The sequence below is a fragment of the Notothenia rossii genome (assembly GCF_949606895.1).
Source record: "Notothenia rossii genome assembly, chromosome: 11".
Lineage (NCBI taxonomy): Eukaryota > Metazoa > Chordata > Actinopteri > Perciformes > Nototheniidae > Notothenia > Notothenia rossii.
Genome location: NC_136910.1, coordinates 59,943,342 through 59,960,612, shown reverse-complemented (window position 1 = coordinate 59,960,612; position 17,271 = coordinate 59,943,342). Strand labels below are relative to the sequence as shown.

Sequence of the window (17,271 nt, the reverse complement as noted above, 5' to 3'; positions counted from 1 at the left end):
GTGTGTGTGTGTGTGTGTGTGTGTGTGTGTGTGTGTGTGTGTGTGTGTGTGTGTGTGTGTGTGTCTGTGTGTGTGTGTGTGTGTGTCTGTCTTTGTGTGTGTGTGTGTGTGTGTGTGTGTGTGTGTGTGTGTGTGTGTGTGTGTGTGTGTGTGTGTGTGTGTGTGTGTGTGTGTGTGTGTGTGTGTGTGTGTGTGTGAGAGAAAAGGTTCCTGCTTCTCTCTTGATTTTAAAAACTCAGAGGAGAAAGAACATGAGAAAGCACTGAATACAAACAGAGAATACATTATTAAAACTCTCGGAGAGAAATCTGAGCTCATAAAGTACTCTTGTTTTCCAGAACAAACAAGTCTCCACGTACACAATGTATACATATATATAAGAGATAATACAAATGCCCATTAAAGGCATGTAAAGGTACTCTGATGACCTTGAACGCACCATTTTAGGATTTCAATCACAGAGTAATGAGATGATTATTTCTGGATCAAACATCAAAAGCCTCTGAGTTACAGTTCAAACACACACACACACACACACACACACACACACACACACACACACACACACACACACAGACAGACAGACAGACACAGACACACACACACACACACACACACACACACACACACACACACACACACACACACACACACACACACACACACACACACACACACACACACATTGATGATCAGGTGAGTCCGCAGGTGGTCACTAGATAAGGGACTCTCTCTCTGAAGCAGAGCAGCAGCGCCCCCTGCTGGGCTACTTTGACTTAAACCGATATATTCCTGCACTTTAACTTTATCTGCATTTTGATATTTACATTCAGATACTTACCTCATTACTGCGATGAAGGCCACGAGAAGTACAAGTACCTCAAAGAGAACTTAGAAACAGGACTTGAGGAAAAGTACCTTTAGGTTGTTATTAGAAATATGATATATTATAAAGCAGCAGAAAGTACTTTGAGTATTTGAGGTACTTTCCCACACTGAGGTACATGTACTCAAGTAAACCCCTCAGTGCTTTAACATCTACACACATTCACTTCTTATCAAAGGAAATACTAAGTTATAGTTTTGTTAAAAATATATTTTAGTCAAAATAACTCTTACTTTGTATTTTTGTTTGTGTGCAATGTGTTTTATAAATATAATATGAGTCTTTATAAGAAAAGAACAACCTATATTAAAAGATAAAGAAAATACGTCTGTGTGAGGAGAGAGAGAGGGGGTGTGTGTGAGGAGAGAGAGAGAGGGGGGGGTGTGTGTGAGGAGAGAGAGAGAGGGGGTGAGGAGAGAGAGAGGGGGTGTGTGTGTGAGGAGAGAGAGAGAGTGTGTGAGGAGAGAGAGAGGGGGTGTGTGTGTGAGGAGAGAGAGAGAGTGTGTGAGGAGAGAGAGAGGGGGTGTGTGTGTGAGGAGAGAGAGAGAGTGTGTGAGGAGAGAGAGAGGGGGTGTGTGTGAGGAGAGAGAGAGAGGGGGGGGGGTGTGTGAGGAGAGAGAGAGAGGGGGTGAGGAGAGAGAGAGAGGGGGTGAGGAGAGAGAGAGGGGGTGTGTGTGAGGAGAGAGAGAGAGGGGGGGGGTGTGTGAGGAGAGAGAGAGAGTGTGTGAGGAGAGAGAGAGAGTGTGTGAGGAGAGAGAGAGAGTGTGAGGAGAGAGAGGGGGTGTGTGTGTGAGGAGAGAGAGAGAGTGTGTGAGGAGAGAGAGAGAGGGGGTGAGGAGAGAGAGAGGGGGTGTGTGTGTGAGGAGAGAGAGAGAGGGGGTGAGGAGAGAGAGAGGGGGTGTGTGTGTGAGGAGAGAGAGAGAGTGTGTGAGGAGAGAGAGAGGGGGTGTGTGTGTGAGGAGAGAGAGAGAGGGGGTGTGTGTGTGAGGAGAGAGAGAGAGGGGGTGTGTGTGAGGAGAGAGAGAGAGTGTGTGAGGAGAGAGAGAGTGTGTGAGGAGAGAGAGAGGGGGTGTGTGTGTGTGAGGAGAGAGAGAGGGGGTGTGTGTGTGAGGAGAGAGAGAGAGGGGGTGTGTGTGTGAGGAGAGAGAGAGTGTGTGAGGAGAGAGAGGGGGTGTGTGTGTGTGTGTGTGTATGTGTGTGTGTGAGGAGAGAGAGAGAGTGTGTGAGGAGAGAGAGAGGGGGTGTGTGTGTGTGTGTGTGTGTGTGTGTGTGTGTGTGTGTGTGTGTGTGAGGAGAGAGAGAGAGGGGGTGTGTGTGTGAGGAGAGAGAGAGAGTGTGTGAGGAGAGAGAGAGAGTGTGTGAGGAGAGAGAGAGTGTGTGAGGAGAGAGAGAGTGTGTGAGGAGAGAGAGAGAGTGTGTGAGGAGAGAGAGTGTGTGAGGAGAGAGAGAGGGGATGTGTGTGTGAGGAGAGAGAGAGGGGGTGTGTGTGTGAGGAGAGAGAGGGGGTGTGTGTGTGAGGAGAGAGAGAGAGTGTGTGAGGAGAGAGAGGGTGTGTGTGTGTGTGTGAGGAGAGAGAGAGGGTGTGTCCGTGAGGAGAGAGAGAGGGGGGGGGTGTGAGGAGAGAGAGGGTGTATGTGTGTGTGTGTGTGTGTGTGTGTGTGTGTGTGTGTGTGTGTGTGTGTGTGTGTGTGTGTGTGTGTGTGTGAGAGAGAGAGAGAGAGAGAGAGAGGAGAGAGTAAGAAAAGGCCTGTTCTTCATAATACACTCAGATCAGTAGAGACAGATGCTGAGTTATAACAGGGGGGGGGGAACCTTCTTCCTTTCAATGTTTACAACATCCTCCGAGGGCCAAAGGGACACATGACTGAACTCAGCCTCTGCTTAAAAAACTAAAATCACAGCCCGTTCATTTGGCCTTTCTTTCATGCTGTGCAACAGCAACCTCTGAATCCAGAGATCTCACCATGACTCGCACATACACCACGTGCATGGTGTGGCATGCACCACGTGCACGGTGTGGCATGACCACGTGCACGGTGTGGCATGCACCACAACCGATAGAAATGGACACAAGTGTGCAAATGTACTTAGTTTCCTATCCATGTGGACATGATCTAAGTGTGGGGGGTCCTCACCTCCTCTAGGGGGGATCTAACCTCCTCTAGGGGGGTCCTCACCTCCTCTAGGGGGGATCTAACCTCCTCTAGGGGGGGTCCTCACCTCCTCTAGGGGGGGTTCCTCACCTCCTCTAGGGGGGATCTAACCTCCTCTAGGGGGGTCCTCACCTCCTCTAGGGGGGACCTAACCTCCTCTAGGGGGGATCTAACCTCCTCTAGGGGGGTCCTCACCTCCTCTAGGGGGGACCTCACCTCCTCTAGGGGGGTCCTCCCCTCTAGGGGGCATTGTTTTTTAAATGTTGAAGTAGAAAGCATCAATCTGGTGCACTTTGAGAGCAGCATGAGGAGCTCCATGGATGCATCCCAACACCCAGATGAAAGAGATTCTTTTTTTTTTTTACAAATCACTTTTAAACTATTCTTTTTATGAACAACTTTTTTGTTACTGTCATATAGCAGGGTATATGCAGGAATCCTGAAGTCAAATGTAATACCTTTTAAGACCTTTTTTTAGACCCTTTCCAGACATTTTAAGACCTCATCCCAACTTTGAGTTCTAACCGGTTACCTTGGCAACACACTTTACCTCACATTGACTATATTGATTGTAAGATAGCCAAACTAAACAGAGTGCAGACAGACTACTGAAGCCTCCTCTCCACATGACCTTCAACCTCTCTGTGAAGGTCAGGTTTAATGCAGTATGCTGCTTTGTTGCTTCTGTACTCTGTGCTCTTTCATTCCAGTAAAACTCCTCAGAAAACATTAGAAACCAGTATTTGACCAATAAACGAAACAATTGACAAAACTTTGAACTATGAAATATGTTAAACTTTGGTGAGCTTCAGCAGGGTAATGCCATATAGGAGCACCCTCTCAAATACCCAGGGGTTAAATTGGGCTGGGGCTGTCCGGGGCTAAACCCTGGCCCATAGGACGATGCTCTGACGTCATCACCCTCACACATTTGTCATATGTTTACAAAAAACATATATATGTTAAGATTTTTCTCGTTCTTAATATAGACTATATTTAGGGTCTATATGTGTTGACTTTACTTTAAAATAGCAAATCTCTGTGACCGGATATAGTTTGGCTTAGACCCCGGCCCCACGAGGACGCAGACGGTAAAACGCATACGCAAACGCAAAAGAGTCTTCCGTTCACACGCATTCGATTCATTAACGTGTCCGTTCACACTAGACCGCTGGAAATGCTGGAAACGATGTAGTACATATGTCAGGCCTGTAAGTGGCGCCGCTGCCGCCACAAATACACCAAAAGCAGCGAAGAAGACCCCGGAGCATGGTTGCCATGGTTGCCCTTCTGTTTATTCTCCGCGGTGGACGGCGTGTTCTCCTGCTGTATCTCTCAGGTAGTCCACCAGCAGATGAAAAACACCCCCCTCTTCCAAGGGACGAGGGGACCGTGCGGCAGTTTCCGTTAAGAAAAAGTTCCGCCGGTCAACATGTCCGTTAAAGTTTAAATCTTCCGTACAAAATTAGAAAAATGCCGGTCAGAGGTCTTCTTTGTTATTTATTGAGCTTTAAAACAAATTGATAACGACTCTGTTCTCTGTATAATAATATAATAATATTTAATAAACGGTGCCTGCCTCTCTTTTCCTCCCCCTCTTCTGACAGCCCAGCAGCAGCAGGAGACGTGGGGAGAGGGAGGCGGGCTTTCATCGTTATCAGAAAATGATCATATAGGGCTTACACACGGAGCCGTTGGACCCCCAGAGCGTTGCGTATGCCGGTCTACCCACCTTGGGACCCGTTACCGTAGTCGTTTAGTCCCCCCCCCCCGCCACAGAGCGGAGCAAGGCAACGAAAATTAAAATAATAAGCAGCATTTTACGGCGCTATGCATGGGGCCGCCTTGTGGGGTTTCCCGACATGTCGTTTCAGTAAATTAAAGGGCGTTTCATGTTGTCGTTGCTGTGAACCTTCTTAATACTTTGGAAAATGCCGTGTAATACTTTTTAATAGCCTTAATTTTCGCTAAATTGATTTATCAACTTTTAATACTTTTTAAGACCCCGCGGACACCCTGTCTAGATACCTGTTTATTTAGTGTCATTAATAACTATAATGACCATATTAAGGTGTGCCTTAGCCTCACTGAGCCTCTCAGGAGAGAGCTCTCTTCTACCTGGTTGTAGAAAAGCTCTAGCTAACCAAATGCTAACAACAGATCACCACTGTGCTTACAACTAAAGACACAGCCTCGTGTGTACGGCTCCTTCTGGGTACTGCAGTATCTGAAGAGCTGGAGCGGCGTTCCGGTGCTCTCCGTCAGCACTCCTTTCAGACGAGACAACCACGTTACGCTGGTGTTGTGTTCAAGGAACCTGTCCTTGGCCAGGAAAAACAGGCACTCGTTTGTTTAAACTGACAGGCTCAAAGGTCACGGTGCAGAGACAGAGACAGAGACAGAGACAGAGACTCAGGACGTGGTGATAAAGTGAGTTTATTATTTTACTCTCGGGCCATGAGCTTCTGCTTCTTCAGCTTCTTCTGTGAAACCTGGAAACACAGAGAACAGCCGGTTAGGTTTCACGTCTCATCAAACACACGATAAGTATATAAAGATATGTGTGCCTTGGCTACCTTCTTCTTCTGCGCCACCTCCTCGTCGGGCTTGGGGACGATGGTCTCCTTCTCCGTCAGGATCATCTCGATGTGGCACGGAGAGCTCATGTACGGGTTGATTCTGCCGTGAGCGCGGTACGTCCTCCTGCGCATCTTAGGGGCTTTGTTCACCTGGATGTGCTCGATCACCAGGGAGTCCACGTCCAGACCCTGAGGGACAAGAGGGGGAGTTAGTAACCAGCACAGAGCCTGAGAGACCAGAGGGGGAGTTAGTAACTAACACAGACCCTGAGACAGGGACCAGAGGGGGAGTTAGTAACTAACACAGACCCTGAGACAGGGACCAGAGGGGGAGTTAGTAACCAGCACAGAGCCTGAGAGACCAGAGGGGGAGTTAGTAACTAACACAGACCCTGAGACAGGGACCAGAGGGGGAGTTAGTAACTAACACAGACCCTGAGACAGGGACCAGAGGGGGAGTTAGTAACCAGCACAGACCCTGAGAGACCAGAGGGGGAGTTAGTAACTAACACAGACCCTGAGAGACCAGAGGGGGGGTTAGTAACTAACACAGACCCTGAGAGACCAGAGGGGGAGTTAGTAACTAACACAGACCCTGAGACAGGGACCAGAGGGGGAGTTAGTAACTAACACAGACCCTGAGACAGGGACCAGAGGCGGAGTTAGTAACCAGCACAGACCCTGAGAGACCAGAGGGGGAGTTAGTAACTAACACAGACCCTGAGACAGGGACCACGTTAGGGCCTAATCAGACCCTGGAATGATGAAGCTCAAGAGAACCCGATCACAGAACACATCTGGACTGAAAACAGGAACACTAACGTTTCCTTCATCTCGTTCTGTGCGTCATGGGGAGTAACCTAACATATCATCATCATCATCAGAGAGGAGGAGGAGGAGCTGCTCAGGTTTCTGATTCGTCTTCATGGATAATCAAAGGTGTCCTAATTGGTCATCATTGCAGCTCCCCTCTCACTCTAATAAACTGCAGGTATCAGAGCACCTGAACGCAGCACCAGCTCAGTGAAGTTATGAATAGCTCCACACACGGAGCCCTTGTTAGTCTGACAGGAAGCTGCTAACAGACAGGTATCAGAGCACCTGTTAGTCTGACAGGAAGCTGCTAACAGACAGGTATCAGAGCACCTGTTAGTCTGACAGGAAGCTGCTAACAGACAGGTATCAGAGCACCTGTTAGTCTGACAGGAAGCTGCTAACAGACAGGTATCAGAGCACCTGTTAGTCTGACAGGAAGCTGCTAACAGACAGGTATCAGAGCACCTGTTAGTCTGACAGGAAGCTGCTAACAGACAGGTATCAGAGTACCTGTTAGTCTGACAGGAAGCTGCTAACAGACAGGTATCAGAGTACCTGTTAGTCTGACAGGAAGCTGCTAACAGACAGGTATCAGAGCACCTGTTAGTCTGACAGGAAGCTGCTAACAGACAGGTATCAGAGCACCTGTTAGTCTGACAGGAAGCTGCTAACAGACAGGTATCAGAGCACTTGTTAGTCTGACAGGAAGCTGCTAACAGACAGGTATCAGAGCACCTGTTAGTCTGACAGGAAGCTGCTAACAGACAGGTATCAGAGCACCTGTTAGTCTGACTAAGCTGCTAACAGACAGGTATCAGAGCACCTGTTAGTCTGACAGGAAGCTGCTAACAGACAGACAGGTATCAGAGCACCTGTTAGTCTGACAGGAAGCTGCTAACAGACAGGTATCAGAGCACCTGTTAGTCTGACAGGAAGCTACAAACAGACAGGTATCAGAGCACCTGTTAGTCTGACAGGAAGCTGCTAACAGACAGGTATCAGAGCACCTGTTAGTCTGACAGGAAGCTACAGACAGACAGGTATCAGAGCACCTGTTAGTCTGCCAGGAAGCTGCTAACAGACAGGTATCAGAGCACCTGTTAGTCTGACAGGAAGCTGCTAACAGACAGGTATCAGAGCACCTGTTAGTCTGCCAGGAAGCTGCTAACAGACAGGTATCAGAGCACCTGTTAGTCTGACAGGAAGCTGCTAACACAGGTATCAGAGCACCCGTTAGTCTGACAGGAAGCTACAAACAGACAGGTATCAGAGCACCTGTTAGTCTGACAGGAAGCTGCTAACAGACAGGTATCAGAGCACCTGTTAGTCTGACAGGAAGCTGCTAACAGACAGGTATCAGAGCACCTGTTAGTCTGACAGGAAGCTGCAAACAGACAGGTATCAGAGCACCTGTTAGTCTGACAGGAAGCTGCAAACAGACAGGTATCAGATCACCTGTTAGTCTGACAGGAAGCTACAAACAGACAGGTATCAGAGCACCTGTTAGTCTGACAGGAAGCTGCAAACAGACAGGTATCAGAGCACCTGTTAGTCTGACAGGAAGCTACTAACAGACAGGTATCAGAGCACCTGTTAGTCTGACAGGAAGCTGCTAACAGACAGGTATCAGAGCACCTGTTAGTCTGACAGGAAGCTGCTAACAGACAGGTATCAGAGCACCTGTTAGTCTGACAGGAAGCTGCTAACAGACAGGTATCAGAGCACCTGTTAGTCTGACAGGAAGCTACAAACAGACAGGTATCAGAGCACCTGTTAGTCTGACAGGAAGCTGCTAACAGACAGGTATCAGAGCACCTGTTAGTCTGACAGGAAGCTGCTAACAGACAGGTATCAGAGCACCTGTTAGTCTGACAGGAAGCTGCTAACAGACAGGTATCAGAGCACCTGTTAGTCTGACAGGAAGCTGCAAACAGACAGGTATCAGAGCACCTGTTAGTCTGACAGGAAGCTGCAAACAGACAGGTATCAGATCACCTGTTAGTCTGACAGGAAGCTACAAACAGACAGGTATCAGAGCACCTGTTAGTCTGACAGGAAGCTGCAAACAGACAGGTATCAGAGCACCTGTTAGTCTGACAGGAAGCTACTAACAGACAGGTATCAGAGCACCTGTTAGTCTGACAGGAAGCTGCTAACAGACAGGTATCAGAGCACCTGTTAGTCTGACAGGAAGCTGCTAACAGACAGGTATCAGAGCACCTGTTAGTCTGACAGGAAGCTGCTAACAGACAGGTATCAGAGCACCTGTTAGTCTGACAGGAAGCTACAAACAGACAGGTATCAGAGCACCTGTTAGTCTGACAGGAAGCTGCTAACAGACAGGTATCAGAGCACCTGTTAGTCTGACAGGAAGCTGCTAACAGACAGGTATCAGAGCACCTGTTAGTCTGACAGGAAGCTACAGACAGACAGGTATCAGAGCACCTGTTAGTCTGACAGGAAGCTGCTAACAGACAGGTATCAAAGCACCTGTTAGTCTGACAGGAAGCTGCTAACAGACAGGTATCAGAGCACCTGTTAGTCTGACAGGAAGCTGCTAACAGACAGGTATCAGAGCACCTGTTAGTCTGACAGGAAGCTACAAACAGACAGGTATCAGAGCACCTGTTAGTCTGACAGGAAGCTGCTAACAGACAGGTATCAGAGCACCTGTTAGTCTGACAGGAAGCTACAAACAGACAGGTATCAGAGCACCTGTTAGTCTGACAGGAAGCTGCTAACAGACAGGTATCAGAGCACCTGTTAGTCTGACAGGAAGCTGCTAACAGACAGGTATCAAAGTGAGCGCACCTTGAGCTCCGCGTTGCTCTCGGCGTTCTTCAGCATGTGCAGCAGGAACTCAGCGCTCTTCTTGGGCCAGCGGCCCTGGGTCCAGCCGAACTGCTTGGCCTGAAACACAAACACACAGTCTGTCAATCAATCTGATAGAAGAGACACAGAGACATCTGATAGAGACATATCTGACAGAGACACTGAGACCCATCTGAGCGTCTGCGTCTCAGCTGATCAGAGGTAGTGTCTCGAGGTGTCCTCAGAAGCTTTAATGTTTTATGAACTATCCCTAAAATCCACCTCTAAACTCAGAGACCTAACTGACCTGATGAAATGCTGATAAAGGTGAAACATGTCTGACTGTCTTTGAACGCCTCCTCAGGATGAAGCTGCTAAAAGGAGAAACATGTCTGACTGTCTTTGAACGCCTCCTCAGGATGAAATGCTGCTAAAAGGAGAAACATGTCTGACTGTCTTTGAACACCTCCTCAGGATGAAATGCTGCTAAAAGGAGAATGTCTGATTGTCTTTGAACGCCTCCTCAGGATGAAATGCTGCTAAAAGGAGAATGTCTGATTGTCTTTGAACGCCTCCTCAGGATGAAATGCTGCTAAAAGGAGAATGTCTGACTGTCTTTGAACGCCTCCTCAGGATGAAATGCTGCTAAAAGGAGAAACATGTCTGACTGTCTTTGAACGCCTCCTCAGGATGAAATGCTGCTAAAAGGAGAATGTCTGATTGTCTTTGAACGCCTCCTCAGGATGAAATGCTGCTAAAAGGAGAATGTCTGACTGTCTTTGAACGCCTCAGGATGAAATGCTGCTAAAAGGAGAATGTCTGACTGTCTTTGAACGCCTCCTCAGGATGAAATGCTGCGTCTCAAACAAGTTAAATAAAGAGAGAAGGAGCTGCTCAGATTTATAAAGTCGTCTTCATGGAGAATCAAAGGTGTCCTAATTGGTCATCATTGCAGCTCCCCTCACACAGCTCTAATAAACTGCAGGTAGCAGAGCACCTGAACGCAGCACCTCAGAGCCATCACTTGTTTAAAGTTAGCCCTTCTTGTAAATCAGCTAGATGTTGACTAACTCTGCAGAGACTCTGGTCTCCTACCTGCCAGTGATATGATGAAGATAGTGATATGATGATGATGATGAAGATAGAGATATGATGATGATGAAGATAGAGATATGATGAAGGAGAGTTACCTGCGCGCAGCGGCCCACGCCCCCGTTGTAGCGCCTGAAGGGAACACACTGGTGCTTCACCACGACGTCACGCAGGTACTTGTTGGCTTTACGGATGTGCATCCCTTTGATCGCCTGGGCTGTCTCACGGGTGTTCTGCAGGAGAGCAAGACAATCATCAACAACAGACAGGAGGACAACAACACAGACAGGAGGACAACAACAACAGACAGGAGGACAACAACACAGACAGGAGGACAACAACAACAGACAGGAGGACAACAACACAGACAGGAGGACAACAACAACACAGACAGGAGGACAACAACACAGACAGGAGGACAACAACAACAGGTAGCGCAGGAACACCACCAGCTCCTGATTCCCTAACAGAGTTTTAAATATAACACTAAGCTTTAATATCTACGTTCACTATTTAATTTAGAGCATCCCACTGTTCTGTGAGGACAACATCAACAACAACAACAGGCTCAGCAGCAGAACCAACAGTCTTCCCTAGAGGTCCTTTCCTATTAGAGCGCGTCTGAGTCTCTAGAGAGCACGAGTTCTGTGTCTCTGATCACGTCTGGACGAAACCAGAGACGACATGACGTGAACTAGAGTTCTATCAGAATGGACCTCTATCTGCTGAGACGAGCTTCATGTAGCTCCAACACTCAGGGACACAAGGACCTGAGGACAGACAGGACCGAGGACACAAAGACCTGAGGACAGACAGGACCGAGGACACAAAGACCCGAGGACACAAAGACCCGAGGACAGACAGGACCGAGGACACAAAGGCCCGAGGACACAAAGGCCCGAGGACACAAAGGCCCGAGGACACAAAGGCCCGAGGACACAAAGGCCCGAGGACAGAAAGCTTGTTCTGAAGCGATGATAAAGAAACTGAGCTCAGTTCATATCGGAGAGGAGGAGGAGCTGCTCAGATTTATAAAGTCGTCTTCATGGAGAATCAAAGGTGTCCTAATTGGTCATCACTGCAGCTCCCCTCACACAGCTCTAATAGACTACAGGTAGCAGAGCACCTGAACGAAGCACACCCTCCCACAACTCTAATAAACTGCAGGTAGCAGAGCACCTGAACGCAGCACACCCTCACACAACTCTAATAAACTACCGGTATCAGAGCACCTGAACGCAGCACACCCTCACAGAACTACATCCAGAGGAAACAGCAACGTGAGAACGTTTCATTCAGCTGTAACTGAGTTAGTAACTTGAGGAGTGGTGAAGTTCCTCAGGACTCCCCCCTCTCAGAGAGACCCCCTCCTGATCAGGACTCCCCCCTCTCAGAGAGAGACCCCCTCCTGATCAGGACTCCCCCCTCTCAGAGAGAGACCCCCTCCTGATCAGGACTCCCCCCTCTCAGAGTTTTTATATTAATGTTTAAAGTTCTCCTTGACGTCTCGCTCTAAGATGTGAACTCTTTAAAGTTCTCCTTGACGTCTCGCTCTAAGATGTGAACTCTTTAAAGTTCTCCTTGACGTCTCGCTCTAAGATGTGAACTCTTTAAAGTTCTCCTTGACGTCTCGCTCTAAGATGTGAACTCTTTAAAGTTCTCCTTGACGTCTCGCTCTAAGATGTGAACTCTTTAAAGTTCTCCTTGACGTCTCGCTCTAAGATGTGAACTCTTTAAAGTTCTCCTTGACGTCCCGCTCTAAGATGTGAACTCTTTAAAGTTCTCCTTGACGTCTCGCTCTAAGACGGGAACTCTTTAAAGTTCTCCTTGACGTCTCGCTCTAAGATGGGAACTCTTTAAAGTTCTCCTTGACGTCTCGCTCTAAGATGGGAACTCTTTAAAGTTCTCCTTGACGTCTCGCTCTAAGATGGGAACTCTTTAAAGCAGAACCTGATGTTTGAGAAACGCTGCTTTCTGATCACATCAAACCACAAGGGCTGAAATAGCTCCTCTCTCCCTCTCTCTGTCCCTCTCCCTGCGAGGACGTGCCCCACCTGACTGGTTATTAATGCTGACACTGAGCACAGACCCCAAAGTGAGGATTGGGGGGGGGGGGTTGGAACAGGAGCTAACAGACAGATAGGTATTCAGTGATGGTCTTACCTTGAAGTGAACCCGCAGATTGGAGCCCCTGGACTTGCATGCTGCAACAGAATGAATCATCTTAACAAAAGCATCTCTCTGAACACGTTAAACAGAAGCTCAGATCAGTCTGTTCATGAGGGGTCCAGAGGGGTCCCGCAGACATGACTACACACCTCGTCATAACGTCTACTCACATTTGGTGGGGTTCTCGGGGTCTAGAGAGTAGCGGACCATTTTCAGATATCTGGAGAAACAGAACAAAATGTTATTTAATGTGAACGAAGCGACTCCAGCATTAGCTCTGATTCGGCTCTGATGTCACCCCCGCACGCCCGGAGAGTGAACCCTGATGTGCGGCAGAGAGACAGAAACATGAGGGTCTTTGTGTTACATGAGAGGTTTAACACAGCAGTTTGAGCCGACATGGCGGACAGCTAACGTCTTCTAAAAACTACTTTCACTTAATACCCCACCTGGAAACCCAGAGACCTAACTTTCCTGTAGACAGGTTGTCTGACTGTCTTTGAACGCCTCCTCAGGAGGAAATGCTGCTAAAAGGAGAAACATGTCTGACTGTCTTTGAACGCCTCCTCAGGATGAAATGCTGCTAAAAGGAGAAACATGTCTGACTGTCTTTGAACGCATCCTCAGGATGAAATGCTGCGTCTCAAACAAGTTAAATAAAGAGAGAAGGAGCTGCTCAGATTTATAAAGTCGTCTTCATGGAGAATCAAAGGTGTCCTAATTGGTCATCATTGCAGCTCCCCTCAAACAGCTAATAAACTGCAGGTAGCAGAGCACCTGAACGCAGCACCTCAGAGCCATCACTTGTTTAAAGTGAACCCTTCTTGTAAATCAGCTAGATGTTGCTTTAACTCTTGTCTCCTACATGCAGCCTCACAAAGACACATTTCAACATATTTATTTTAACTTGTTTTAATGATATTTGTATTTGAGATTTTTACATTTCGGATGATTTAGATTAAGAGTAGCGGAACATTTTCACACATCTGGAGAAATCAGAACTAAATGTTATTTAATGTGAAATTAGCGACTCAACGTGACTCCAGCCAAAATTAGCTCTGATTCAGCTGTGATATATATATATATATATATATATGATATAACCCACCACACGAGGGTCTTTCGGAGTTACAATAAGGTTTAAAACACAGCAGTTTGATCCAACATGGCGGACAGCTAACGTGTTAGCCACCAAACCGGCGTCTCCTTAAAAACCTAATTTAACAAAAAATCCAGCTTCAAAACACAGAAATCTAACTGCATGCGACGAGTTTAGACTTAGTTACAGACACGGGTAATGTTTAATGAGCAGGATGGAGCGCTTTGATAGAGATTTAGAGCAGATTCGGTTCGAGATGATGGTGATGTTGTCTTACCTCTGAGGCCGCGGAGGGAAGAGGAAGAACCGGGGGGAGAGAGCGGGGTTTCCGGCTCTTTAAGCAGCGCCGCACCGCCCCCTGTCGGCCGGGGGAGGGACTGCGCCTCACTGCGGTACTGCATGCAGAGATCAGATAAAAAGTACTTTATTGATCCCAAATTGGGAAATATTTGCGTTGCATTCGTAGAAAAATACATGGCATTTTCACACAAATTTAACAAATAACCTTAAAAGCTAAAAAGAAAAAAAAAACTAAAACACTTAGGACAATGAGCAAATGGCAAACTACAGTGTAATCATTCATATTTAATTAATACAAATAAAATAACATTTTATTATTTATAAATATTAACTTCTATCAACAATATCCTGTCACTCCAACAGTAATTACATGAGTTGTTTTGTACAGTTTAAAAGTTTAAAAGTACATTTAATGCGATATTTTAATTTTAATTTTGCTAGTTGCATCTGTCAACAAATACAAAATATATATTTATATTGGATACATCTTATTTAATGTTTCCATGCCTTGTGCAATTATTATATTCCATGTATGAACTGTATAATTAGTGTAAACATATTAAATAAACTGTAATAAATAAACAAACCATCTCCCGCTGCAGTGACATTGTGTGGCCAGCAGGGGGCGCTGTTTCACTCGACCTGACCCTACATCCGAGTCTTTACATTCTTTGGCCCAATCCCAAACCACTCCCTCTACCCGGCGCTGCCTCTACCATACCCCTCCGTGACGGAGTGAACTCCGTCTGTAGCCACACTCGCAGCTCAACGAGGCTCCCTCCTGTCAGATGGAGGGAGTAAATACAGCAGCAAGCTTTGGGACGGCCTCCCCTCTCTCCGGCAGAAACAGGAAATGCCTTAGCTGTATGTAACAACGGTTTCAAATCAGATTCTCTTTGACAAAAAATGTAAATTAACTCAAATAAAACTCCAAACATCTTTAATTGTGTTTTGTAAAGCTCTTTTAGTTTTAAACCTGATGTTTATAAGCTTCTTAGTTTTTGCAACGGTCTGTAAATATACACAACTTTATAATAGAATGCACACATTTACCTTTTTCTAGACTAATCACAGGTATGATCCTAAGTTAAAGGTGGGGGTGCGGAGGGGGTGTGGAGGGGGTGCGGAGGGGGTGTGGAGCGGTGCGGAGAGGGTGTGGAGGGGGTGCGGAGGGGGTGTGGAGGGGGTGTGGAGCAGTGCGGAGGGGGTGTGGAGGGGGAGTGGAGCGGTGTGGAGGGGGTGTGGAGCGGTGTGGAGCGGTGTGGAGGGGGTGTGGAGCGGTGTGGAGGGGGTGTGGAGGGGGTGTGGAGCAGTGTGGAGGGGGTGTGGAGGGGGTGTGGAGCGGTGCGGAGGGGGTGTGGAGGGGGTGTGGAGGGGGTGTGGAGCGGTGCGGAGGGGGTGTGGAGGGGGTGTGGAGCAGTGCGGAGGGGGTGTGGAAGGGGTGTGGAGGGGGTGTGGAGGGGGTGTGGAGGGGGAGTGGAGCGGTGTGGAGGGGGTGTGGAGGGGGTGTGGAGCGGTGTGGAGGGGGAGTGGGCTATCAAGCCCTCAAACAGTGGGGGTGTTTCTCAATGTCGAGTAAAGCTGCTCCAGAGCCACTATTTCAAGCATGCTACGTCATCGAGTGCCGCCGAAGGACTGTTCCAATGTCCAGCATACTTGGAATTCTACAGAGGCCGGCGTACTTCGTGGCGGGACATTTCGAGACTGCTCATGTGTAGACTCTGCGGTCTTAAAATCCCCACATTGCTTTGCGCACGGACAATTTCCAAATCTGTGGTGGAAATCACGCTCCATTTAAGGCGGGGCCTCGCATATGACGCAAACCTGCACACCTGTTAGCCTGTTAGCCTGCACACCTGTTAGCCTGTTAGCCTGCACACCTGTTAGCCTGTTAGCCTGTTAGCCTGCACACCTGTTAGCCTGTTAGCCTGCACACCTGTTAGCCTGTTAGCCTGTACCACCATTCTTCGTTTTCCGAGACTAGGAAAGATTCTTGCCTCGCTTCTGAAGCAAGTGACTTGGAAGACATGTGCTACCAAGCAAGCGTCCTCGACATTGAGAAACACCCCGAGTCTGCATCGGTGCTGACTGGAGTGTTGCTAAATCCACCGCGGAGAATAAACAGAAGGGAAACCATGGCAACCATGCTCGGAAGTCTTCTTCGCTGCTTTTGGTGTATTTTGTGGCGGAAGTACAGCGCCACTTACAGGCCCGGCATATGTACTACAGCGTCTCCAGCGGGTCGAGCGGTCTCGTGTGGAAGGACACGTTTCTGGTGCCTGTTGCGTGTAGACGGAAGACTTTTTTGATAACGATTTTGGTTCGTTTGCGTTACCGTTCCTGTGTGGCTCCAGCCTTAATGTGGGGGACCCTCTGCGGGAATGCGCAAACGGAGGGGTAGGGTGTAGGGGTAGGGTGTAGCGGTAGGGTGTAGGGGTAGGGTGTAGCGGTAGGGTGTAGGGGTAGGGTGTAGGGCGCGGTTTGGGATTGGGACAGTGTGAAACTCATCATAAAACCTGAGAGTGCAGAAATGTAAATATAGTCCTAAGTTTTAACATTCATCTGTACGGTGAATGGATATTACGTTATTACAATAGATAAATCCCAATTAGATTATTTAAATAATTAGTTGAAAGAGAATGTTTTTTAAACGACAACAACCTGAACAAACTTGTGAAACCAAACAAAGGGTGTTTATCTGTTGATATAATCTGATGAATACAGACTGAACACATCAGAATAAAGAGTCGCTTTGAAGCCAGGTCTTGGTTTATTTGGTATTTCCTGTTGCGTGACACTCAATATAAAAGTGTGTGTGTGTGTGTGTGTGTGTGTGTGTGTGTGTGTGTGCACGCTCACATGCACAGCCTTTCAATGTTAATAATCCACTTATAAAAATAAAGATTTTATTTACAGCTCAGTGAGAAACGTCCGTCAGATCCAGCTCCGACTCAAACACTTAATCTTTAACACACACAGGACGATGAGAAGGAGCCAGAGGAGGGGTCTTCTGAGGAGGGGTCTTCTGAGGAGACTCAAACATACAGAGGAGGGGTCTTCTGAGGAGACTCAAACATACAGAGGAGGGGTCTTCTGAGGAGGGGTCGCCTGAGGAGACTCAAACATACAGGAGCTGAAGAGAGGAGGGGTCTTCTGAGGAGGGGTCTTCTGAGGAGACTCAAACATCCAGGAGGTCAACCAACAGGTTTCATATCTTAGAAATGTCCACAAACATTTTATTTGAAAGAATATCCAAGTTTATTTTTCTGGAAATTAAACGACTAAAATCTATTTGTTTTTGCTTTTTGTAAATGTGTATTTATTCTTTTATCTCAGAGACATTTTGGTGTTTTTCTCGTTTAAAAT

The 17,271-nt window shown here is 47.5% G+C and overlaps 1 protein-coding gene across 1 annotated transcript; it reads right to left on the bottom strand.

Annotated features, from left to right (window-relative positions):
- Positions 1 to 5,459: 5,459 nt before the first annotated feature.
- Positions 5,460 to 13,938, bottom strand: rpl17 (ribosomal protein L17). The gene is made up of 7 exons (XM_079660823.1): positions 13,883 to 13,938; positions 12,677 to 12,726; positions 12,501 to 12,541; positions 10,436 to 10,570; positions 9,246 to 9,344; positions 5,616 to 5,807; positions 5,460 to 5,531 (listed from the first exon to the last, which is right to left on the bottom strand). The coding sequence occupies exons 2-7, from the start codon at positions 12,714 to 12,716 to the stop codon at positions 5,484 to 5,486; spliced, it is 555 nt and encodes a 184-aa protein (XP_079516949.1). The 5' UTR covers positions 12,717 to 12,726; positions 13,883 to 13,938; the 3' UTR covers positions 5,460 to 5,483.
- Between the last annotated feature and the right edge of the window lie 3,333 nt (positions 13,939 to 17,271).